Below are 24,381 nucleotides of genomic sequence, written 5' to 3'. Positions count from 1 at the left end.
TGGTATGTCCTGTTTCATTTGCAAACACAAGCAAATACAATTTTACTGATTTGTTCTTTAAACTTGATTTGTCACCAACTTCCCGCTTTTGTTTTGTTTGGTCAGGATTTCAAAATATTTGTCAAGTTGTAAGACAATCTTCGGTTTGGGTCTCGTTTTTTCCCACCGCTCAGTTAAACCAGGCCCCCTGTCGTGCCTCAGGTCCAAAGTGGTTTATTAGGGTTAGAATTAGGATTTGTTAGAATTTCGGTTTGGCTCATGTCACGCCTGGGAGACTTGAATGAGCGGAGGCCTTGTAAAATCATTGCTGAGTGTTATTGTAAACACACAATTGTATCCTACATGTACATATACATATACAGTACATATACATATAGTACATATACATGTACATATACGTAAACAGTACATATATGTATATCTTGGTTGATATATACTGTATGTACAGATTACAATTTGAGACGCTGTGGGTTGATGTTATATTCTCATGTGCTATATCACCTTGTAAATTTTTTTTTTTTCTATGGCAACGCTAATGCTGGATTTCACCCTCAAACACATTTTGAGGGTGAGGGCCGGACCCGTGTGGCCCCTGGGTCCCCCATGTCTTTTGGAGCCCCCCCCCCATATTGCCTTACACCTCACAAAATAATCAACTCGATGACTAAACCCTAACCCTGCGGATGACTTGGGCCAAGCACCACGCGCGGCCTGAGGCTTGGGGGCCCCCTGGCAGTCCGAGGCCCCCGGGCACTGGGACATAATGTGGCCTTGCTCAAGGGTAGGCATAAAGCGCCTGATGATTAAGTTTCCTGTTTTTTTGTCTTTTGTGTGTGTGCGATGTGATCGGGATCGCTTCTGGACGGGAGTATAAAATTGTAATAAGTATTATTTGTCTGTGTCTTTTTTTCTTTGAGCAAATCAAGCAGTGTGTGTGTGTGTGTGTGTGTGTGTGTGTGTGTGTGTGTGTGTGTGTGTGTGTGTGTGTGTGTGTGTGTGTGTGTGTGTGTGTGTGCGCGCATGCACGAATCTATACTAATCATGAGGCAACAGGTGGTTGAGGTGATAACTGTGGCACGACACACATAATCAGTCAGTCCTCCATAAAGAGTAGTAGTAGTAGTAGTAGTAATTTTAATTTTTTTTTTACCTGTGCTGTCAGCATGCTGGGTTTACAACACAGAAGTATTTGTTCTGTTGCATCGAGGACAGAGTTAGTCTGCAAGTGGAGTTTAACTTCTCAACCTGCAATGCAACTCTTTATTCGTTCTTAAATCATCAACGACTGCTGCAGTAACTCTGCCCTGTGGACGACCTGTGGGATGACGAGCACAGTTTTATGTTGCACAGAACCACCACCAATCCCACTGTCATGTACATAGAAAAATATAAACATAGAAACAAACAACAACATGTACACGGAAACACATAAACATAGAAACAAACAACATGTACATGGAAGAACATAAACATAGAAACAAACAACATGTACATGGAAAAACATAAACATAGAAACAAACAACATGTACATGGAAAAACATAAACATAGAAACAAACAAAATGTACATGGAAGAACATAAACATAGAAACAAACATGTACATGGAAAAACATAAACATAGAAACAAACAACATGTACATGGAAAAACATAAACAGAAACAAACAACATGTACATGGAAAAACATAGAAACAAACAACATGTACATGGAAAAACATAAACATAGAAACAAACAACATGTACATGGAAAAACATAGAAACGAAACAACATGTACATGGAAAAACATAAACATAGAAACAAACAACATGTACATAGAAAAACATAGAAACAAACATGTACACGTAAAAACATAAACATAGAAACAAACAACATGTACATGGAAAAACATAGAAACAAACAACATGTACATGGAAAAACATAAACATAGAAACAAACAACATGTACATAGAAAAACATAGAAACAAACATGTACACGTAAAAACATAAACATAGAAACAAACAACATGTACATGGAAAAACATAGAAACAAACAACATGTACATAGAAAAACATAAACATAGAAACAAACAACAACATCTACATGGAAAAACATAAACATAGAAACAAACAACATGTACATAGAAAAACATAAACATAGAAACAAACAACAACATCTACATGGGAAAACATAAACATAGAAACAAACAACATGTACATGGAAAAACATAGAAACAAACAACATGTACATGGAAAAACATAAATATAGAAACAAACAACATGTTCATGGAAAAACAAACAAAGAAACATCAGACGACACGTGTATCGACAAAACAGAATTCAACTGGAACAGCAATTGGGCACATGGTCTCTTCCTGTCATAGACATGGCAGTAAATGAGGGAGAAAAGGAGAGAGATGCAATCAGGAGGGTGTTGGGTAGTACTGTTATTAGTAGCAGTAGTAGTGGTTGTGGTAGTAATATTGGTAATAATGGTAGTAGATATAGTAGTAATTGTAGTAGTAGTAGTAGTAGTAGTAGTAGTGGTAATATTAGTCATAGTAATGGTAGTAATAATACAAGTAACAGTAGTTATAGTAGTAGCAGAAGTAGTAGAAGCAGTAGTAGTAGTAGTAGTAGTAGTAGTAGTAATATTAGTAGTAGTAGATGTAGTTCAAGTTCAAGAGATTATTTGTCACATACATAGTAGGACTAGTAGTAGCAATAGTAATAGTAGTAGTAATATTAGTAGTAGTAGTAGTAATATTAGTAGTAGTAGATGTTATAGTAGCAGTAGTAATAGTACTAGTAGTAGTAATATTAGTAATAGTTGGAGTAATATTAGTAGTAATAGTAGTAATAGTAGTAGTAGAAGTAATAGTAGTAATAATTGTAATAGTAGTAATATTAGTAGTAATAGTAGAAGTAGTAGTAGAAGTAATAGTAGTAGTAGTAGTAATAGTAGTATTAGTAGTGATAATAATAGTAGTAATAGTTGTAGTGATATTAGCAGCATGAGTAGTCATATGATCAGTAATAGTAGTAGTAGTAGTAATAGTAGTAGTATGACAGTGGTTTTGATTGATTAATGACAACTCGTGGTTTAACACTTTTTATCGCGTTTACACAAACACTCTGTTATGATTGGCCTGGTTCGGCGGAGTGGGCGGGGCTCATTCGGCTCCACCGTCCAACCGCTAACGCGGTCAGGGATGAACGGTTCGACTTCTTATTTTCGGATTCGGTTCCGGGTGAGTCATTCGGTTAAAAAAAAAAAACAAACAAAACAAAAACAAACAACAACAAAAAAAAAAAGAGTCGTCGGCCCTTCCCCCGCGCTCCGTTCCGTTTTGACGGAGCCGGGGAGGAGGCAGGCGGCTCCGGTGAGCTCCGGAGGGGGTTCGCACGGGAACACCCGGGCCCCGTCGCAATGATCGGTGTGGGTGGAAGAAGGGAAAATGCGGAGCCCGGTCAATATTTTTGGCTGAATTCTCTCAGATAATGAATCGTTTTGCAGCTTGGATGCGCGTCTGGCGAAAACTTCCGTCAAAATTACTTATTTTGGTGGAATAAAAAAAAAAAAAAAAAAAAAAAGTGTTTATCAGTCAACATGAATTGTCCCGCGTCTTTTTTTTTGTTTGTTTGTTTGTTTGGTTTTTTTTGGTTTGTTTTTGTTTTTGCCAGAGTGACTCCCGGCTCCCGAATCGTTTGAAATATTCGTTCGCTGCGAGCGGGTCGTTCGGGAGTCTTGCGTCACTAACTCAGCCCGGCTAGCTTAGCATAGCCAGTCTCCCTCTCAAAACCCGGTCGACCAAAAAAAAAAAAGAAAAAAGCTGCTTTGTCGCGTTTGGATCCGGGCGAATATGTCGCGTATGCGCTCGGGAGATATTCCCCGTGCCCGGCATTTTAGTTGGGATGTCGAGGGGGAAACGGGAGTGTTCTAAACTGTGGGAAATATACCGGCTTTCGCGGCTGAAGCAAGGAGCCGCGGCCAGCTAACGTTAGCTTTAGCCCGTTGGTTTATTATTTTTTTTAATTTTTTTTTTTTAGTGACGCTACCGGCGAGACGACCGTTCGTCCGAGGGTCCCGCGTCTGTCGCTATAACAGGTAAGAAGAACGTCAGCCACAGACGAGGCGCCCACAGCGGTTTATCTTTTTATAAACGTGTTTTAAAACTGTAAATATGGCTGACATTTCACTCTGGGGGAAAATAAGGGCACTAGTCTTTGGGGGCGGCGTGTGTTCGGGCCTCCCATTGGCCGACGCGCGTGTCAATCAAGGCGTCCGGGACGGTGATTGGACGCACGCGTTTTGTTGCCACTGGACTTTACAGTAGTTGCGAACAGTTGCTTTGCGCTAAAGTGAAGAATGGACTTAGATAAATCGGTTCTTTATTCACGTCCTTATGATAATAAAACAACATGAATAGAAACCAGATGGCAATATACAACAAACAGGAAAAAAAAAAAAAAAAAACACTAGACAAAATGGCAATATACTGTCAACCGAAGAATTAACAATACTTTACTTCCCACTGTCAGAACGTTCATGTTTAAAATCAAGCCTCTCCATGGACTGTTATGTACACATTACTTTCTGACTATAATAATATTTTCTTAGACGGTCAGATGCCATCGTATCACAACCTCTGGCATATTTTGGCTGCCAGTCGTTTCGTTTTTTTCTGGGGTTAAATAATAACAATAATAATAATAGTACATAATATGTGTGCAGAGCAATGTTTAAATGATATTATGGCTGAAAACACCCGTTGGCACTGGGCAGTGATACGTTGCGTAAGCCTGGACTTCTCTAAAATACAAATTACGTCATGTTTGGGAATCTTCTCAGTACAGATGACAACGGCGAGGAATTGGGCGCAATTGATGTGATTCTATGGACGTGTCTTTTGGAATCAGTTGAATGGTTATTGACATAAAGTTTCAACCTCTATAACCATTTCAACTGTTTGAGCAATAACAAGCAAGCCGCATCATTATCTCATGGAATTATAGGAATGTTAAACTTGGATTAGACAGTGCAGGCTTTGTTTGAGGAATAATCAATATATTTCTTACAGCCCCAGGGTGGTGCTTGCAGTTGGAGGCCTATGAGGAAGCCACGGCGAAAAGGCCCGACGGCCTGGGGAGATGGAGCTGGCGGCAGGAGGTCGGACGTCGCCGTGGGTGGGCGCGCGGGCGGACGTGCCAGCGGACGTGCCGGCGGACGCCAACGCTCCCCTTCCCCTTACAGCCTGAAGGCGTCCCCTAGCAGAGAGACCTTAACCTATGCCCAGGCCCAGAAAGTGGTGGAGGTGGACCTGGAGGGCCGGCTCCACCGCATCTCCATCCTAGACCCGCTGGCGGTCATCACAGAGGATGAGATGATGGCCCAGGACATCGCTGAGTGCAACAGCAACAAGGAGAACAGCGAGCAGCCGTCCTCTCCGGCCAGCGGCCCCCGCACGCCTCGCAAGGCGCCAACGCCGCGTGGCCGCAGGAAAGAGTCCAAATGTACCTCTGCGAGATCCCCCCCGCTCTCCAAGAACCACTGCACCAACTCACACCGGCAAACGCTGGACAAGCCAAACCCCTCCCACCACCACCACGTGACCCTCCCTGAACCCAAGTTCCGGGTGCTGGAGACCTTCAAGCTGCAGGAGGCTCCTCCTCTGCCCACGGCGTATTACCGCTACATTGAGCGCTCGGCAGAGGAGCTGGAGTCCACGGCGGAATACGACATGGACGAGGAGGACGCTGCCTGGTTGGAGATGATCAACGCCGGGCGGACGGCAGAAGGCCACATGGCGGTCTCCCCGGACACCTTTGAGCTGCTGGTGGATCGGTTGGAGGAGGAGGCGTACAGGGAGGCTCGCAGCAGGGCGCCCTCACAGAGCGCCATCGACGACGACGCCTTCTGCTGCGTGTGCCTGGACGATGAGTGCCTCAACAGCAACGTCATCCTCTTCTGCGACGCCTGCAACCTGGCGGTGCACCAGGAGTGCTACGGGGTGCCCTACATCCCCGAGGGCCAGTGGCTGTGCCGCTGCTGCCTGCAGTCCCCCCAGAAGCCCATAGACTGCGTACTGTGTCCCAACCGCGGCGGTGCCTTCAAGCAGACGAGCGACGGGCGCTGGGCGCACGTGGTCTGCGCCATATGGATCCCTGAGATCTGCTTCGCCAACACAGTGTTCCTGGAGCCTGTGGAAGGGGTGGGCAACATCCCCCCTGCTCGCTGGAAGCTGACCTGCTACCTGTGCAAGCAGAAGGGGCGCGGCGCCTCCATCCAGTGCCATAAGGCCAACTGCTACACGGCCTTCCACGTCACCTGCGCTCAGCGCGCCGGCCTCTTCATGAAGATCGATCCCGTGCGGGAGACCAACTTGAACGGCACCACCTTCTCAGTCAAGAAGACGGCCTTCTGCGAGGCCCACTCGCCGCCCGGCCAAGAGACCGCTTCGGATGAGGAGGAGAGCGGAGGGAGGGTTGTGGGGGGCCGGGGGAGGGCTAGCAGGGGGCGCAGCGCCTACACAGAGGCTCCCGTGACGCCGAAGCGAGGCAAGAAAAGCGACGGCAACGGCAAGCAGGCGAAAAGGAAAGGGAAAAAAGGCACGGAGGCTGACACTGGACACAACACGTCACCTGTCGTGACGGTGCCAGAGATACCAACAAGCAGGTAGACGGTCAAAATCCTCCTTGTAATCCAAACAAGATAGAATTTACTTATTGCTGACGACGTTTCTGTAGGTGACTAACCACAATCTCCCTCTGTTATACAGGTTGAGCATAATCTGCAAGGGAATTCTCTTCCAGAAAAAGAACCAATTCATGCAGAGGCTACACAGCTTTTGGCTGCTGAAGCGCCAGTCACGCAGCGGCGTGCCACTGGTTCGGCGGTTGCACTCTAACGTCCAGTCCCAAAAGAACACTGAACAGGTTAGACTTGGAAAAATTAACACTCTTTGGACGAAAAGCTTTTGTAGTTGCACCACCTTACTCTGCGATAGAGGGTTGGTGAAACAGAATCAGTTGGTGAATAAACCAAGAGGAAGCCATTGTGAAACAAGTTAATCTAGAGAAAAGGAAAACACAGAGAATACTCAGTCTGTTACGACGGTCATACTCTACCAAATGATCTTTGTCGTTATTTGAGATGTGGATGGATGTCGATCTTTGCTGTTGTTTACATACTAAAACGTGTTTTCGTATTTTTAAATGTGAAAATGCGTAGGGCAAGGTTGACGTTGGAAAAGGAAGTCTACCTTTTATAAAAGTAGCCCATTGCGTTCTGGTTAAATTCCTGGAAAGTTCCAGACAAACGTGCCACACCTACGATACATCATCCGTGGTTAGATATTACACACAAACCTAACTTGGGGGAAATGTCATTGTCCTTTTCTTGGATCACTAGAGGAAATTCTGTAAAATGCCTAATACTGTAACATTACAGCACTAGTAATCACCAAACTTATATGAAAGCTAGATGTATAACATCACCCACACACACACACACACACACACACATACACACACACATACACACACACACACAGTCATAAAAGTAGTTTTGAGAGTTGGACAATCATTTTGACTGTCATTTGATTTAAAGTAGCGATCCATAAATTATTTTGTTGAATCTCTCTCATTTGATATTTATCCCATATTTGCGCTGGAACGCTATAAGAAAGAGCCATTCAATGTATTTGCGTCATGTACTGTATGTGCTCCTCTATACGCTGATTTACACTGATGGTGGCGGGGTCCGCCTTTCTGTATCGGCGGTATGGCTCAGTGAATGGGGTTGCGATCATTCTCCCATATATTTCCGTTTTGTAGCCTGAGGTGGATGAGAAGGTGTCTGCGGCAAGGGAAGCGCTGCGGTACTGGCAGAAACTTCGGCATGACCTGGAGAGAGCCAGGCTGCTGGTGGAGCTCATCCGCAAGAGGGAGAAACTCAAGCGAGAGCAGGTAACGCCCCGAGCCGTTTCATCTGCGTTTGTGGCCTTTGGAAATTTGAAAGCCACGTGCACATCTGAAGCCTCTTTTATCCACTAGGTCAAGGTTCACCAGGCCGCCTTGGAGATGCAGCTCACCCCGATGCTGATGCTGCTGCGGTCCACTCTGGACCAGCTCCAGGAGAAGGACGTGGCCCAGATCTTTGCGCTTCCCGTCGACATCGAGGAGGTTCGCCATCGCAGTGCTACACTTACACCTGTGCTGGGATTGTGGATGTTTAAATGTTTAAAGCAAACACAGTCCATATTGGGTGTAAGCAGGAAATGAGGACGCTGCTTTTTTTCACGTTAACAGTGTCGGTTTTCTAAAGAGTGGTACGAAAAACTCAGTTGAAAGTTGTCTTCTGCTTTAAGTTAGAGGCATCTCTACCTAGCTCTTAAAAATATATATATATATATATATGTTTGTTTGTTTGTTTATTTGTTTACTTGTTTTATTATTATTATTTTTTGTTCAACAAAAGGAAAATGACATGACACACTCAGTAGTTTAGTGTTTATCAACAAGGTGAGATGTTTTAATACTCAACAAACTCTACACCCGGACCTTCTTGCCTAGTTCTACTTACATGTGAAGATGTGCGCCCAAGTTCTAAATACCTTTCCAATAACAGAAAGCCAGGATTCCGAATTGAGTTAACATTTTTCCTGTCTCAAGAGCGGGGATTAACAAAATTCCAAGTTCTTGGCCGAGACTTAATGTAGAAGTGAGAACTTATTAAGTTAAGCCATTAAAATGTTGATCTAAAGCTCTTAGTAAGGCACCGTCAGATTTCTTTCAAATTAAATTTTTCTTTAATTTCTTCTTCCAAGTCTTCACAATTTCTGTTTGCATGGTAATTTATAAAATGGCAACAAATGTCACAGCAACAATGTTCCTCCATGTTCAATGTTTGTGTTGTTCACATCAGAAACATAATCAAGACTTTCCAGATCACTGTTTATTTATGTGCTCACTTTCTTTAGACCAACACGACTGAGGACAAATGGTGTAATTGTAAAATGAGTACAGGGTCTAAAAATAGGACGGATGAATGGCAGGAGCAAAACAGGCAATTCATGACCATTCATCAGAGTACATTACACGTAATCCGTAAATGGAAGGTTATATTTGTTGTCCCATTGGGGTTCCATGTCTCTTCCCCAGGTGCCAGATTACTTGGAATTCATCAGCCAACCCATGGACTTCTCCAGCATGCGCTCCAAGCTGGAGGCCCACGCCTACCGCTCTGTGGGCGAACTGGAGGTTGACTTCAACCTGATGGTGGCGAACTGTCTGCTCTACAACTCGAAGGACACAGTGTTCCACCGCGCCGCGCTGCGGCTCCGGGACCTGGGCGGAGCCATTCTGCGCCACGCCCAGAGACAAGCCACAAACACCGGCCTGGATCTGGACTCTGGCATGCTCCTCCCCGAGTCGCCCCAGAAACGGGACTTCTACGGCTGCACCTGGGAGGACGGTGAGTCGCCCAAATATTTGACCCACCGCGTACTTTAGGGTCATTTGGTTCGGTTTCGCTTTTTGAGATATTTCTTTGCATCATTTGAAAGTGGGGAATCAGAGCTTCCAAACAAGGTGTCCCTTGTGTAAATCAAGCAAATATTTTTAAAGCTTTGAGTTATTAATGACAAGGGTGTGGCAAACTGTGATTCTGAGATAATCACCTCCAAAGTTTTCCCTACACCGGGTTCATTCAGCTCCCAGAATGTAGATGGGGTTGGCGGACAAATAAAGCCTCATGACTACTTAACATACTGCTGAATGGGCCAATCACGAACAGCTCAACAACACAACTCATTTAGTTAAAAAAAAAAAACGCTTTTATTTAACAGTAGAATATACATTTTTTTATAAAGTGGAATTTTTTTGGAGTTTAAAAGTACGGACAACACAACAAAATGTAGAGTCTATCAATATTATGAGTCTCAGAAAATCTGAAATCTGAAAATCTGTCACCAACCTCAACAGATTTCATCACGTCATCAACTTCTTCCGTTGTAACAACAACGGACGTATCGTCGGTCTCCTCCGGTGGTTCTTGAAAATGTTCAGTTTCATCGTCACATTAAGTTTGAAATCCGCTGTTTGAAATGTTCTCCAAGTCCGGTGTAATATCAGATTCAGCGTCGCTGTTGTTCTCCGCGTTGCTGTAGGAGAACTGACTGTCATCGCGGAAAATGAAGTCCAGTACGTGCTGCTAACACTGACTTGGATCCATCGTACTGGTCAGATTAAGGTCCAAAATATGATTCAGAGCTTCCACCACTCGCTTCGCGTAATCCATAACAATTCGGAGAAGAAAGTTTTCACAGACAAGTGAGACCGAAACACCCCCGTGCTGCGTTTTAACCGTCTGTTTACGGAAGTGACGTAGGTCATGAAAAAAGAAGGGAATGAACTATTAGAGTTAGAGCTGTCACAATTACTGCATAATCACCAGATCTGATCTTATTGTAAAATTGTCAGAATCCACAGTCATATGTTCCCAACCAAATTTAAGGGGAATTTTAAACCACTGTCAGGTGCGTTTCCATTAGTTAGTTTGAGGCAAATTAACTGTCTGGCCATTTTTTCTCTATAGTTACAGTCAAATTTCTTTGCTTTATTATTTTTAATATTCATATATATAAAAAATTCTAATGCTAAGATTTAGTATGATCAGAACGATCTGTTCTCCAAACAAAGGAAATAAAAACTGTAGATGTATTTAATTTACTCCGTTTCCTGCTGCCGCCAAGCAGATTGCTCCTGGAAAAAATACCTGCTGGTACTCACGGCCCGGTGGCAAATGCCCTGCGGTACAGTGCACTAGAGGACATTCGGTCGTGGTGGTCGGGTTTATTTCCCACTTTCATTGTCACTTCTGTGGAATTACTGGACATTGTGGTCCAAGGCTCAGCACTCTGCCTTGTACACAGTGAAACACCAGAGGAGAGGGAGACGCCCTGTGCGTTGTGCGTACAATGGATGGACACACAATTATTTGTATGACAGTTAATCATCAACTAAAATGTCATGGTCGTGACAGCCCTACTTAAAATATGCATCTATCTTCACCTGACTTTAATGATTAGATGGTTAAGATTCTAAGAGTAAAAGCTGCTAATTGAGTACCCCCCTACCCCACCACCCCCAGTGGACAGTATTCTGGACCCAGACAACCGTCTGCACATGACAGTGGAGGAGCAGCTGAAGGAGCTGCTGGACAAGCTGGACACGGTCACCTCCATGCGGGGCAGCGGCGCCCGCACCCGGCGCATCCGCCTGCTGCGCCGCGAAATCAACAACGTGCGCTACCGGCAGGGCCAGCACCCCCGCCACGCCCTCCTCAACGGACGCCTCAAAGAAGAAGAGGAGGAGGAGGAAGAGGAGGAGGAGGAGGAGGTGGAAGAGGATGAGAAGGACCGCGAGGACACGGGCCTGTCGTCTTCCGATAAAGGTGGGTGATATACATGAAATTTTTTGGTTTAAAATAAACCAAAAAAAAAATGAATACAACCAAAATAGAAGGAAAAAACGCCAGTATTTCTAATGCGTCCAGTTGCAAACGTGCGCTAACAGAACGTTGTCCTCAGGTAATTGAGCCAGGGTCCCCCCCACGCACCAACCCCAACCACCCCACTGTCTCCAGTCTAGTAAGTAGGGGCCCGCGGAGTCTCGTTAGCCATGGCTGCCTCACAACTCCTCTCTTCAAGCGCACTCTGTGTCTGTATCACTCTCATGGACTCATACCATGCCATCCCACGTCCGGGTGAACAGAACTCTCTCGTTTTCGCTTCCGTAGAGGAGGGCGGCTCGGCACCCGTAAATTCTGCCACATTCTACCCATACTGCCAGCTCAGAAGAAGAGCAAGGTTTAAAAAGTCGAGAAAGGTGTTCACACGAGCTTAGAGATCACGTTCACAGTAGTTGAATTTTCTTTTTGGAACTGTGTTAACACCGGAATGCCTAAGAAAACAGAAAAGAAAAGTTAACCATCCCAAATTGACGTCATTCTCCCAACGTGAATCCTACACCACCGCATCACACCGCATACTAAATGGACGTTCATTTCAGCTTCGTTCTTGATGTGCGATTGAGGTGCGATTCTTTTATTTCTTTCAGAAGACCTCAAATCCACTTCACCCCCTAGACTGGAACCCACCGGTCCAGCTCCCCCTCCCAGGCAAGGGGACCCTCCCCTGGAGCCTCCCACCCTACGGCCGATCACCGGCGAGCCTCAGCCCTGCAAGCGCCTCAAGCTGGACAGCGAGAGCACCGATGGCGCCATCGCGGCGAAGCACTGCACTAAAATGGAGGATCGGCCCGCCTCGCCGCCTCCACCTTTGCACAGCGGGCGGCCGGCACTGGCCAACGGTCTGCCGTTGCTCGCCGACCCCCCGCGCCCCACCACCACCACCACGGGGGTGGGCCGACGCACCTCTGTGCTCTTTAAGAAAGCCAAAAACGGAGCCAAGCTCTTCCGAGAGAGGGACAACCCCATGGTGAACGGTAAAAGCTCGCAGGACGACAGCGCCCCTCCCACACCCAACTCCGCGGCGAGCACCCCCTCCTCCACGCCGCTCTCCACCCCATCCAAGACGCCACAGCAGAACCCAGGACCGGCCATGCCCACCTCCGCCTGCTGGGCCGCGGGCCCGGACATCGGCTCCGACAGCGAGCCGGAGATGCCGCCCGGTCGCTCGCTGGACAGCGGTCAGTGTTCCCACCGGGCGTCGCACGTTTCCACGCCGGGCCCCCCACCTGCCCCCGCCCTGACCCCCCCGCCCTGCCCCCCAGGTCTCACCAACGGCTTCTGCAAACACGAGGACAGCAGGTCCGACTCAGAGTACGGCCCCTGCCCGGTCCTCCTCAAAGAATTGTAAGTTCTCCTCCGCTCGTCTTGTTCTCGGGGCGAGGCCGCGCTGCGTCTGACTGTCTGTCGTGTGTTCGCCCGCAGCAGCTCGCCGCCCAAACGAAGCCTCGGGAAACCCGCTCTGTCCAAAGTGCCTTTCCTGGAGATTGTCAACGGAGATTTCGACTACATTGGCGCAGGCAAGTTCTCTCCGCCTACGTGAGGGCGTAGCCTTCGCGTCTGACTTAGTTTTCGCTCGTAGTCGACAAAGTATTCTTCGTAGTAGAGAACTGGTGATCAGGAATGCATAGAACTTCACCAGTCACAAGCATGACATTTTAGTGGAGGATTAATTATTGTGATAATTAATTTATTAATTGTGTAATTGATTAATTGTGATACAAATAGTCGCGATTAACAATTTAATTGTCTCTTACGTTCATGTTATGCCGCTATCGTAGTATAAGCCTGTGATAGTGTAGTCAACTCACCCGATTGACACGCACATGGAAGTCAATGTATTTTCTGCATCTTTTCTAACATTTGCTTAAAATTCACTTTAAAATTTTGATGATAAATATTCATTTGGAAACTTAACGATTTTACAAAAAGATGGCGATTTCGATCAGGCGATTATATAATAATTGTGACAGCTCTGGGAATGTTATGTCCAAGTCACTGTGACACCCTCTTGGGCGCCATGCAACCCGAATGCACTCTGTGCATGAACACAATGGTGTTAATCGGCCATTTTATTCAAACGTAAAGCCTCCTCCTCCTGTCTTAGAGGCCTCCTGAAACACCCCTCATACGTTTTACTGCGTTTAACTCGTAAAAAAAAAAATATATATATATATCTCCACCTTTGCTCCCACAGGAAACTGCAGCCAAACCTCGGACGACGAGGCCGAGCTGGAGCCTCTGGATCTGGTGTGGGCCAAGTGTCGAGGGTACCCCTCTTACCCCGCGCTGGTAGGTCGCATTTCATATCCCAAAACGGAGCTTCAAAGTGCGCTTCTATTTCAAAGGCGATACGTTGAGCGTTTACTGTGCTGCGGTTCTCCTCTGCATTTTGTTTTAAGACTTGTTTAAGAAATGCGGTTAAATACGGTTGAAATATATCATCACGTTTATATTATCAATTTGGAGCCAAACATGCAATGTGGGATATTCGCACATTGACCGTCAATGCGCCGTCAGTTTTGAAAGTACAGGGAGAACGGTTCTTGTTGAGCCTCAAACTCTTGCCCTTCAGTCTAAATATGAAACGTATTAAATTAGTGAGTCCAAAATAATAATAAAAACGTTAAAAAATCCGTGGGCCCTAAATGCGGGTTCACGGGCCAAAATAAAGGGTGAGAAACCCCTGATCTTTGTCATTAGATTTCTCCCTAAATCAGAGGGAGAGCAGAAAATGACTCATCACCCGTCTTGGACTTAGTAATATTCTTTATAATTCTGTGTCGCTACGTTTTCTGAAACCATCGACCTGTTTCTGCTTCAAATTGTAAATACTGTTTGTTTGCTGTTGGATATCTATCACAGTATCAGTGTTGTGTGGGACAATGGCGACCTCAGATCGATGTCCTTATTACACCTTTACTGAACACCAAATGGTGGCTGTGGATTGTCGGCTCCGCCTCGCTCTTCACAACGCCCTTGTCCTCCTCCTCGGTGTAACCGCCTCCTCCCCCTCTGTGTCACCGCCTCCTCCTCCTCTGTGTCACCGCCTCCTCCTCGGTGTCACCGCCTCCTCCTCGGTGTCACCGCCTCCTCCTCGGTGTAACCGCCTCCTCCTCCTCCTCCTCGGTGTCACCACCTCCTCCTGCTCCTCGGTGTAACCGCGTCCTCCTCGTCGGTGTAACAGCCTCCTCCTCCTCGTTGGTGTAACCACGTCCTCCTCCTCGGTGTAACCACCTCATCCTCCTCCTCCTCGGTGTCACCGCGTCCTCCTCCTCCTCGGTGTAACCGCGTCCTCATCCTCCTCCTCCCGCAGATAATCGACCCGGAGATACCCGAGGACGGCCTGCTGCACAACGGCGTTCCCATCCCGGTGCCCCCCAAGGACGTGCTGCGTCTGGGGGAGCAGCGGCAGGAGGAGGCCGGCGAGCGGCTCTACCTGGTGCTGTTCTTCGACAACAAGCGCACGTGGTGAGGACTCGAACCGTTTGTTTGTTCCGTTTGATCGGCAGCCGCCGCGGTCAAGCTCTGCCCCGACGGCCTGACGTTGATTTTTCTGTTTGTAACCAACCGGACGTTCTGCGGTGTGGTACGCTACGGCTGATGTGTTTTCCATGTACAGTACTAGTTTTGTGACCAGTAGCTCTGAAACACGACCGGATTTACTTTAAAATGATCTTTATTTATTTGACGTGGTTTTGGCATCTGGGCTGTACTGCGGTGCACAGCGGAGATGAGCGTACTCAGTGAGCCAGGTAGAAACACAGGAGGGATGAGCTCCACTCCCACCGCTAGATAGAAGAGTAGAGCCAGACAGGTGGGGGCGGGGCGGGGCAGGGGAGGTGGAGGGGGCGTGGTGCTCCTTTCAAACGCGGCGCTGCGTTTCTCACGTGTATGAGCCGCCCCACCTGTGTTGCTCCGGTGCACGGGGCGCCGGGAACCGCCTCAATGACTGTTAAAGAACCATCTCTCTCACCAGGCAGTGGCTGCCGCGGGACAAGGTGACGCCGCTGGGGGCGGACGACACGGCCGACAAGCTGCGCATGATGGAGGGACGCAAGAGCAGCAGCCGCAAGTCGGTGCAGGTGGCGTACGACCGCGCCATGATCCACCAGAGCCGCGTCAGCCACGAGCACGGCTTCGCCGCCTCCAGCTACATGTAGGGGCCTCCTCCGTTATCGCCAGGGGGGCCGCGCTCCGCTCAGGGTGTGAGAGAAATATGCCGCGGAAGACTGTGTGTGAAGGCTTTTAAAAAATAATAATAAAAAACGGTTTCAATTCATTTAAATCTCTCTCCCAACATGAAGTTTGAAACGTCGGCGGCACGCATCTGTGTTTTGGAAGTTGACTACTTTAACAACTTTAGAGTTTGGTGTTAGTTCAGAGCACATTGCCCCCCCCCCGGGTCCCACCCGGAAACCAAACCACTAGAGTCCCACAGAAAGGGGGCGGGGGCTCTCCTGACGGGAATCCCTTGATCCCAACGAAGCTACTGCCATAGAAACAAAAGTGTCAAAGAGATTGTCCGACACGTTTATATGAAATGAGAAAGACACGAACGGGGACGGCCATCGTTTGTTTTATACAACAGCTTTTTACATTTTAAGACTTTTACAACAAAGGAGAGGGAAAAAAAAACAAAAAACATGCCACCCGCACCACCCGTTGTATATTGTAAAGAAAACTCTTCATGTACATATGTATAAGTATACTCTAATTTAATGTTGTTTTTTTTGAAAGGCGTGTTTCAATCAGCCCCGCTGGGGAGCAGAGATGCTGTGTATATAACCACGTGCTGCGGAGTGAACCCGGCTCCTACTTGATGTAATTCTATGGTGTGTGTGTGTGTGTGTGTGTGTACATTTTAGAACACACACGCAGCGCGCTGATCCACCGTTCTCTATATTTGAATTCTCTTTTTGATACAGAGGAAGAAAAATAATTTATTTATGAAAGACAGAACTATAGAAATAAAGTTATATTGGTTTAAATTGAGAATAAAAGTGTTATTTAAAAGCAAATGGAATACTTTTCTTTTGTTATTTTTTATGTTGACCCATGTGTATCTGGAACTGCCCCGGTTCAGGAGTTTGGATTAAAACTTTTTTTTCTTTTTTTCTTTTTTAACTGTGTTTCACAGTATTTCATTTCAATGTTGTGGAACGGAATAGTTTTTCTGGAGCGTTATCATGGGAGGGTGGGGGGGGGATACACCTTTTATAAGCTTGTACAAACTGCTGGTTTTTAAATCTGTTTTTTTTCTGAGATGGGGCAACAAAGCTTTATTAAAGACCTTTTGGGATTCCTTAACTCATGTTGTAGTCTTCCATGTTTTGTTACGGGGGGTGTGTGTGTGTGTGTGTGTGTGTGTGTCGTCTCACTTTCGCTGTAAATCTTGGAACCTGTCTGATGGTGGAGATTGTATATCTGCTTTGTATTCACTGTGATGATTCATTCCCGAGGAGAGTAAAGTATACCACTTAGTGGAGGAAGTGGAATGACCCCAAAAAACAATTCCAAAAATGTTATCCGAAGCAATCGCTTTGTGGCTTGGCAACCGTGGCAATAGAGAATAAAGAGAAATCCTGGTGGCGCCGACGTTAAATTCGTACAAAAGAAAATTACTATTTCGATCTCCATCTTTTCGGGGGCCCCCCCCAGGAGTCACTGGTGCTATGGCTGCTGGCGGAGCAGCAGGAGGTGGTTGTGGCGGAGCGTCCGCAGCTCCGTCAGGCGGCCCAACAGGCGGCCGAAGCGGCGGGGCCCACCGCACGGACCCTTGGCCTGGTCCCTGCACACCCGTGACAGCAGGTCCAGGACCAGCTCCTGCATGCGCTCCACGCAGCCCCCGGACCGCAGGGCCTGGCGGTCTGCTCGGGGAAAGACACCAGGTTAGACATGCGTTCCTTTATTTACCGCGGTCAAAAAAATGTATCTTAATTCCCCTGGAAGGCCGAAAGCCTCAGGTTTCACCCCTCCCAAGAAAGACCAGGACCGTTTAGAATTGAGTTAATCATTGCAGTGGAGTCGTTATCTACAGAGGACGCTTTCAATCACCCTTCTTTGATATTGCAACAGTTGAGAGTAACATGCGCAGACCTGGGATGATTGGGTTATCTTAAAGCTGATTTGTGCCGAATTCTGCTTCTGCCGATAGAGATGGATATGGGACAATTCAAAACGCCCCTTCATTTACAAACAAACCAATTCTCTTTTAATCATATTTGTGTTGAAGTACTTGCCGTTCAATCACCTTGTGAACGTGGCCGCTGTGTTCGGCTTTTGGTTTGTGCTTTTGGGCCTCTAATCCCGCCGGTCGCCACGCGTCCGTTAACGTTAACGGCCATTCATTTCCAGAGTGGAACAAACTTAAGGACGTGTGGATAAAGCGACTTGAAAGACTAGAGGAGGTGTTTTTTTTTTGGTTTCCCCCGCCCCCTCCTACTGACCGGAGCAGAGCAGCGCCGTGGCGGCGAGCAGGGCGTACTCAGCCTCCGTCACCCTCAGCGCCAGCATGCTGTGGAAGAAATTGAGCACCGGGCCAAGGAGATCCTCACCGGGCCCTGCGGGAGAAACGGGGATCAGGATCACCGGCATCATCATCGTCATCGTCCTTGAGCTAGATCATTTTTACCCAGGACGCACGTACCCGAATTTTGTGAAGTCCTACTGTGGATATTTTCCTTGGTCTCCAAGGTTCTCAGCCAGTGGTGTGTGAAGACGTTAAAGGACTGTAGGGCTGATGGGTGAAACCACACATTTCAGAGTTCAGAACAGTCGATCGTCCGAGGAGGGGACACGGACGTCACCGGACCCGGCCGAGACGGCTGTGCCGGGCCGCCCTCCGAGTCATTTGTACACAAGATCGGATCCGCCCTCGTCCCGCTCTACCTGGGCTGGGGCTGGCGGGGTTGTGGCAGAACTGCTGAGCCGAGAGCAGGAACATGACCTCCAGGGAGCAGCCGGAGAGCAGGGCGCTCTGGTCGGAGAAATCCAGGAGTTCAAAACCTGCCGAAGGAAGGGACACGCCGGGGTTGTTCGCCCGGGGGTGCCTTGGTGTGAATTTGATCTTCAACTTTAACTTTTCGTGTCGGGTTCTTTATTTTCTACGGACGGGCGGTGAACTGGCAACCGGAGTGTGTTGTGAAAATTCTGCGACTTCCCGGATTTTAAGGACTTGAGCGGAACACTACACTTTAAGAAAATGTAAAAATGGATCCTACTCTCTTACAAATAAAATAACATACGCAAAACATTTTATCCAGAAGATGACCAAAGATCTTTTCCTCTTTTCTCAGAGTGGACAGCATCAACGTCTTTAAGAATTCAATTTTTTTTCTACGATTTTATAGTGGAAGACATCACAACACCAGCTGGATAATACTCACAAATGTCGGTCATGAAAATGTATTTCTAAGAAAACAAACCGACGAAAGGTTTCATTTCAACATTTTCGCGTCGTGTCTCTTGCATTTTCATTTGAAGCGGGGAGGAGTGAGAAGCCAAGGCCGAGATGGTGGACGCGTCCTCTCACCCGGCAGCGTCCTGGCAAACTGATGCAGCCGCTGCAGCTGTGAAGACGCTCCGTTCGACTGGACGCCGTCGTCCATGCACTGCCACTCAAACACCTGCACGCGCACGCACGCACGCACGCACACACGCACACACGCACACACGCACGCTATGACAGGAAGCGGATGGTGACGTTGTGTTTTGAGGGTTTGTGTGTGAGTAGCCGCCGCTCACCTTGCAGTGTGCTCCGTCCTGCGCCCTGTACTGCCTGTGAGCCTCCACCAGCCTGTCCAGAGTGAGCTTCTGGTCCTGGGACAAGCCGTCAGACTGTGCCTAGTGTGTGTGTGTGTGTGTGTGTGTGTGTGTGTGTGCGTGCGTGCGTGCGTGTGTGTGTGTGTGCGCGTGTGTGTGTGTGTGTGCGCCAAAACATAGGTTAAAATGGGCTTCCTTCACTGCCGTATAAAGAAGGAAGAGAGAAGACAAGAAACAAGGAAGGAAGGAAAACACACAGGACAAAATGACGTCATGTGTGATACTGCTGAGGAAACAAGGAAGCGGTGAAGGAAGGGAGGAGATACTAATTAAGAGAGGAGGGAGGAAGGAAGGACGGTGAGGAGGGAGGAGGGAAGGATGGAAGGAAGGGCAAAACATATGTCAAAATAGGCTCGCGTGCCCTGATAAGAAGGAAAGATGGAGGGAAGGGGGGAGGGAGGAGGGAATGGAAGGAGGAAAGGAGGAAACAAAGAGGTCGGAAGGAAGGGCAAAACAGGTCAAAATGGGTAGAGGGAGAGGACGTGGAAGGAGGGGAGGGAAGGAGGACAGAGGGGGCAGCATGGAGTATGGGAAGAAGGGAGGGAGGAAAGAAGAACAGGGAAGGAAGGAAGGAAGGAAGGTAGGAAGGAAGGAAGGAAGGAAGGAAGAAAGAAAGAAAGAAAGGAAGGAAGGAAGGAAGGAAGGGCAAAACAGGTCAAAATGGGCTGACATGCTGCCGTAGAAAGAATGAAGCAGTGAAGCAAAAGAGAAGAGGGCGGAAGAAGGGAAGGAAGGAACGGACGCACAAACGAGGAAAGAAAGGAAGGAAGGAGGCACGGCAGGGAGGGCGTCGGGGTCTGGTACCTGCCCCGGCAGCCGGCTGGTGGAGCTGACCCTCCGGCTGTCCGCGCCCTCCTCCTCCTCCTGGCCCCCGCCCCGACCTTTCACCCCCTTCCTCAGCCTCTTGGACTGGCACTGCACCTCCGTCAGCAGGCCTGCGGGGGGCGGCGGGGTAGAACCCAAAACAAAAGCCTCGCCATTTGATCTTGCGACACAAAGGGAAATTTTCCGCCGCCTATTTATTCATGTTGCGGTCAAGCGGCGGGGAGCTCACACTCGGCCAGCATCCCCACGGCGCGGCACTTCCTGAGGCGGCAGTCCTGGCACTTCCTCCTCATGTACATGTCCATCTCGCAGCCGCCGCCGCTCTTGCAGCGGTACACCGCCTTTTTGGTCACGCTCCGCCGGAAGAAACCTGCGGTGCGCCAGGGGGGGGGGACGCAGAGCGGTCATTGCAGAGGAAGTGACCGCGCCCGGCCGAGATATGACTTCCAGTTCTGACAGACAACTCTTTGATTTACTTAAAAAATATATATAAAAGATCTTTATTTGGTTACGCCTCGTTTGAATTTGGGCGTCCGGTCTCTGCGGCGCATCACTACCGCGAGGTGGTACAACAAACACAGACGTACTTAGTGAGCTAGAAATATAGGAATGATGGGCTTGAGCCCCTGCTTTGGATGGGAGAGTAGCAAGCAGGGGGGGGGGGGGGGGGGGGTGGCTGCTTAAATGGACCGGCCAAATAAGGGCGTTGAAGCACGTGGCGCTGTCGAGTTGTCTGACAGAACTGGCTCCGCATCATTTTATACGGCGTTGTTTTTTTTTTTTTACCCTTGCATCCTTCGCAGGTGAGGGCGTTGTAGTGATAGCCGGACGCCTTGTCCCCGCACACCACGCAGAGCTCGTCCTGAACCCGCACCTTGCCCCCCAGCCCCACCCGGCTCCTCCGGCCCAGGGGCACCACGACCGCCGTCCCCGTCCCCTGCCCCGGCGCCCCGCACTGAGCCTCGGCGCCGCCGAGGTTGCAGGGGACCTCCAGGCAGTAGGGGCTGTAGGGGTACGGCGGGTGGAAGGGTTGGGAGGTGGAGGTGAATGAGGAGGAGGAGGAGGAGGAGGAAGGGGAGGTGGAGGACGGTGATGCGTAGAGGTGGTGGAAGGGGAGGTTGGCGCCGCCGCCGCCGCCACTACCGCTCCCGCTGCCGCCGTACTGCTGCTGGCTATAGGGGAGCAGCTGGAGGTCGGAGTCCTGGAAGGGGAAGCCCAGCGGGTCGGCCAGCATGTCTGGACCAGAGGAAGGGAGCGGAGGTTGTAGACCATCAGATATCACCCGTAGAATGATTTCGAGAACCCAAGTACCCCAAAACAGCGACTAGCATGCATGGTTTTCCCTCTTTAGCCGGTAAACACCCATGTCCAGTCCCTCAGTTACATCCACGTCTGTTAATACTCATCAAGGAGCTTCATGGACGCACACATCAAGAAGAGACAACGCATCAGGGATCTTCAAACTCATCCCTTAAATCACAAATCAATCGTCAAACACTTTGACGGCTTTACCCCTTAAATTCAAGAGGTCCAAGTTGTGGAGGAATAAACTAAATTCTATTCTTCTCCGATTATTATTGTAATCTCTTGGCCGAAATGCAATCCACCGGTGCATTCACACCCTTCCCCAAAATGTGAACGGCCATCGCACGCAGAGCGATTGCGACAGCCGCGCAGCTTTAGAAAGGCCAAAGTGCGCGGTGGGAACGTGATCCTTCCGAGCGATCCGTGTGTGACGTTCACAGCCTTTATGGGCCTGAGGAGGAATCGCAAGAGAAAAAACGAAAAAATGAATAAAAAACAAAACCACACGCATGCAAAGGAGCGGCAGCTTGTGAACTCCTTCCTGACTTGGACGGGCGCGACAGGACGCAGCTGAGCAAAGCCCCAGAGCCGTGTGGGCCGACTTGGGACCGGGGAGAGAGAAAAAAAAAAAACACAAAAAAAAAAAACAACAACTCTGCACCGGGACTGGGAACCGCCTGCGACCCGAGTCCCAAATTCTGACCGATTTTCCCGTGCGCTGCTACCGCTGCACGGTGGGCGTCGCCGGCGGCCGTTCGCGGCAAACCCTCCGCGTTTTCCCCGAACAGCGTTGCCCCCTTGGCCTCCCTCCACGCGGTCAGTGCTGCACGTTCTCAGGGAGCCTCCTGTTCTTATTTCCTGTTCCCGCAGTTCTGCCCTTTGACCACTGCACATGAGCGTATATGCATGTGTGTGTGTGTATGTGTATGTGTATGTGTGTGTGTGTGTGTGTGTGTGTGTGTGTGTGTGTGTGAGTCGAGAGCTGCAGATTTGAAGGGCATGTATCAACCATATTTTACACCTCCCACTTCTTTCCAGATGTTTCCTGTCTTAACGAGACTAGAGGGTTGCGGTAGCGTGTGCGTGCATGCGTGCGTGCGCGCGTGTGGATTTGGGGGGTGTCATCCTCCCTCCCCCTCCCACTTCCACGCACTGTTTGTAAACCGTTTCAAGCGCTGCGTAAACACTCCCCGTCCTCCCCTTGCATCCCACGCACGCTAGATAACTATCGTCCAGCTAACTGACCCCCCTCCAACCCCAACCCCAGCCCCACCCCAAACCCCAACCACAACCCCACCCCCACCCCCAACCCCCCTCATCGTGCTCCACAGCCCAATGGGGGGCAGCTGGGACGTGCAGAGGGCGGCGGAATGTGTTGACGGAGTGTGCGCGCTTTTAATTTGACGTGACTCCTCTGACTGCCAAAACGCAGGCTTGACCTCTGCGTGTGTGTGTGCGTGTGTGTGCGTGTGTGTGCGTGTGCGTGTGTGTGCGCGGCGCACATTTGTTTCTTTTGTTTTGGTTTTAGTTTTTTTTTAACGTAACTTCTTGCATCCGGAAGATTTTCCATCTCGGCGAGCTTTCTCAGGGGCCATAAATAAACACCCGATCCCCATTCATCAATTTCCCAGAATGAATGATGGGACGTCGCACGCGGGTAAACACAATTCTCGCCGCTCTTATTGTCTCACGGCGTATCGGTGACGGGATTATTTTAAAACGAAGAGACAGATAACGTGAAATGTTTGTGGATGTGTGGATCGCCCCATTAAAGACGAAAGTCTGTGCTTCTCCGCGTCTCGGGCGTCATCCCAAATTTGGGAGTTGTGTGACGCCATCTCCCAGGTTGCATCACGTTATCCCCCTCCAAAGCGTCAACAGTAAAAGTTCGGACCCAGTCGTATCGTCCTTGACCCTCGAAATCAGACGGCGGCGACATCAATGTTGAGGCAAATATTTTCTTCCGTCATTCGTGGAATGGTTTGAAAGTATGAGCAAAATATGGCGAAACGTGTGTGTGTGTGTGTGTGTGTGTGCGTCTCACCGTAGTACTGGAGCTGCTCTGTGGGGCAGTATCCGTCCGAGGCGGAGAGGAAGCCCCCCGCCGACGCATTCATCTCCATCTCGCCCCACTCTCTCATCTGGGCGGCCGATCCGATCTGACACTGCGACTAGGAGCGCTGGGACTGTCCGCGAACGCATACGCCGCCCCACCACCACCACAAACACGCACACATACACACGGATACGGGGGACAAACAGAGGGTTGCGTCAGGACTCCTGAAGGTACCTCCTCAGCTCCCCATCGCACCCAGGCTGCGGCCGACACGTCCCCGCCGCTGCTCGGATCCCAGACTTTTGAATTATTTTCTCCCCCACCCCTGGAGAGGATCCCCGGACTACGCACGCAAGCTCCTGACGTCCAGGGAATGAGAGGGAGAGAGAGAGAGAGAGAGAGAGCTGAACTCTGGGAAGTGGTGATGTTGCCAGAGGGGGTCCTTCTTCTTATCAACCCCCTCCTCCCCGGGAGGATTGGTGAAGGGGAGGAGGGTGTGGGTGTGTGTCTCTGTGTGTGTGTGTGTGTGTGTGTGTGTGTGTGTGTGTGGTGGGGTCTTTGGGGATGTTGAACAAGGAGGAGTGTGAGAAGATGAGAGAGGGACGGGACTCTGGTCCAAGCAGCTGGGGCCCTGGCCGGGACTTCACAGAACAGAAGTTCTGGAGGGTCGGGAGGGGGGAACGGAGGGAAGGATGGGTTGATGGAGGGATGGATGACGGAGGAGCGGACGGACGGCCGGAGGGATGGGAGGGGGGAAGGAGGGGTAGATGGCTGGATGGAGGGAGGAATGGATGGAGGAATAGTGGGACAGGTGGACGAGCGAATGGATGGCGGGAGGAAGGGATGGGGAGATGGGCTGAAGTATGG

General features: G+C 49.1%; 3 protein-coding genes across 3 annotated transcripts in view; 2 read left to right on the top strand and 1 right to left on the bottom strand.

Moving 5' to 3' along the window:
• Positions 1-888, top strand: part of mapk13 (mitogen-activated protein kinase 13) — an 11,484-nt gene extending 10,596 nt beyond the window's left edge. Inside the window, exon 12 of the mRNA XM_080015140.1 lies at positions 1-888. This exon is cut by the window's left edge and continues 1,528 nt beyond it. The gene's annotated coding sequence lies outside the window, so the exon portion shown is untranslated.
• A 3,064-nt stretch (positions 889-3,952) lies between these two features.
• Positions 3,953-15,705, top strand: brpf3b (bromodomain and PHD finger containing, 3b). Its single transcript, XM_080014542.1, has 12 exons — positions 3,953-4,082; positions 5,056-6,650; positions 6,754-6,910; positions 7,811-7,942; positions 8,030-8,158; positions 9,137-9,449; positions 11,127-11,429; positions 12,095-12,851; positions 12,930-13,024; positions 13,702-13,796; positions 14,821-14,975; positions 15,484-15,705. The coding sequence occupies exons 2-12, from the start codon at positions 5,086-5,088 to the stop codon at positions 15,665-15,667; spliced, it is 3,885 nt and encodes a 1,294-aa protein (XP_079870668.1). The 5' UTR covers positions 3,953-4,082; positions 5,056-5,085; the 3' UTR covers positions 15,668-15,705.
• A 1,471-nt stretch (positions 15,706-17,176) lies between these two features.
• On the bottom strand, positions 17,177-23,972 carry nr1h5 (nuclear receptor subfamily 1, group H, member 5). The gene is made up of 10 exons (XM_080015139.1): positions 23,503-23,972; positions 20,940-21,389; positions 20,383-20,523; positions 20,133-20,263; positions 19,251-19,349; positions 19,039-19,132; positions 18,396-18,512; positions 18,154-18,243; positions 17,954-18,067; positions 17,177-17,374 (listed from the first exon to the last, which is right to left on the bottom strand). The coding sequence occupies exons 1-10, from the start codon at positions 23,597-23,599 to the stop codon at positions 17,178-17,180; spliced, it is 1,530 nt and encodes a 509-aa protein (XP_079871265.1). The 5' UTR covers positions 23,600-23,972; the 3' UTR covers position 17,177.
• Between the last annotated feature and the right edge of the window lie 409 nt (positions 23,973-24,381).

Source organism: Zeus faber, assembly GCF_960531495.2.
Source record: "Zeus faber genome assembly, chromosome: 15".
NCBI classification, from domain to species: Eukaryota; Metazoa; Chordata; class Actinopteri; order Zeiformes; family Zeidae; genus Zeus; species Zeus faber.
The sequence above is the reverse complement of the archived record's forward strand: the minus strand, read 5'-3'. Positions and strand labels throughout refer to the sequence as shown.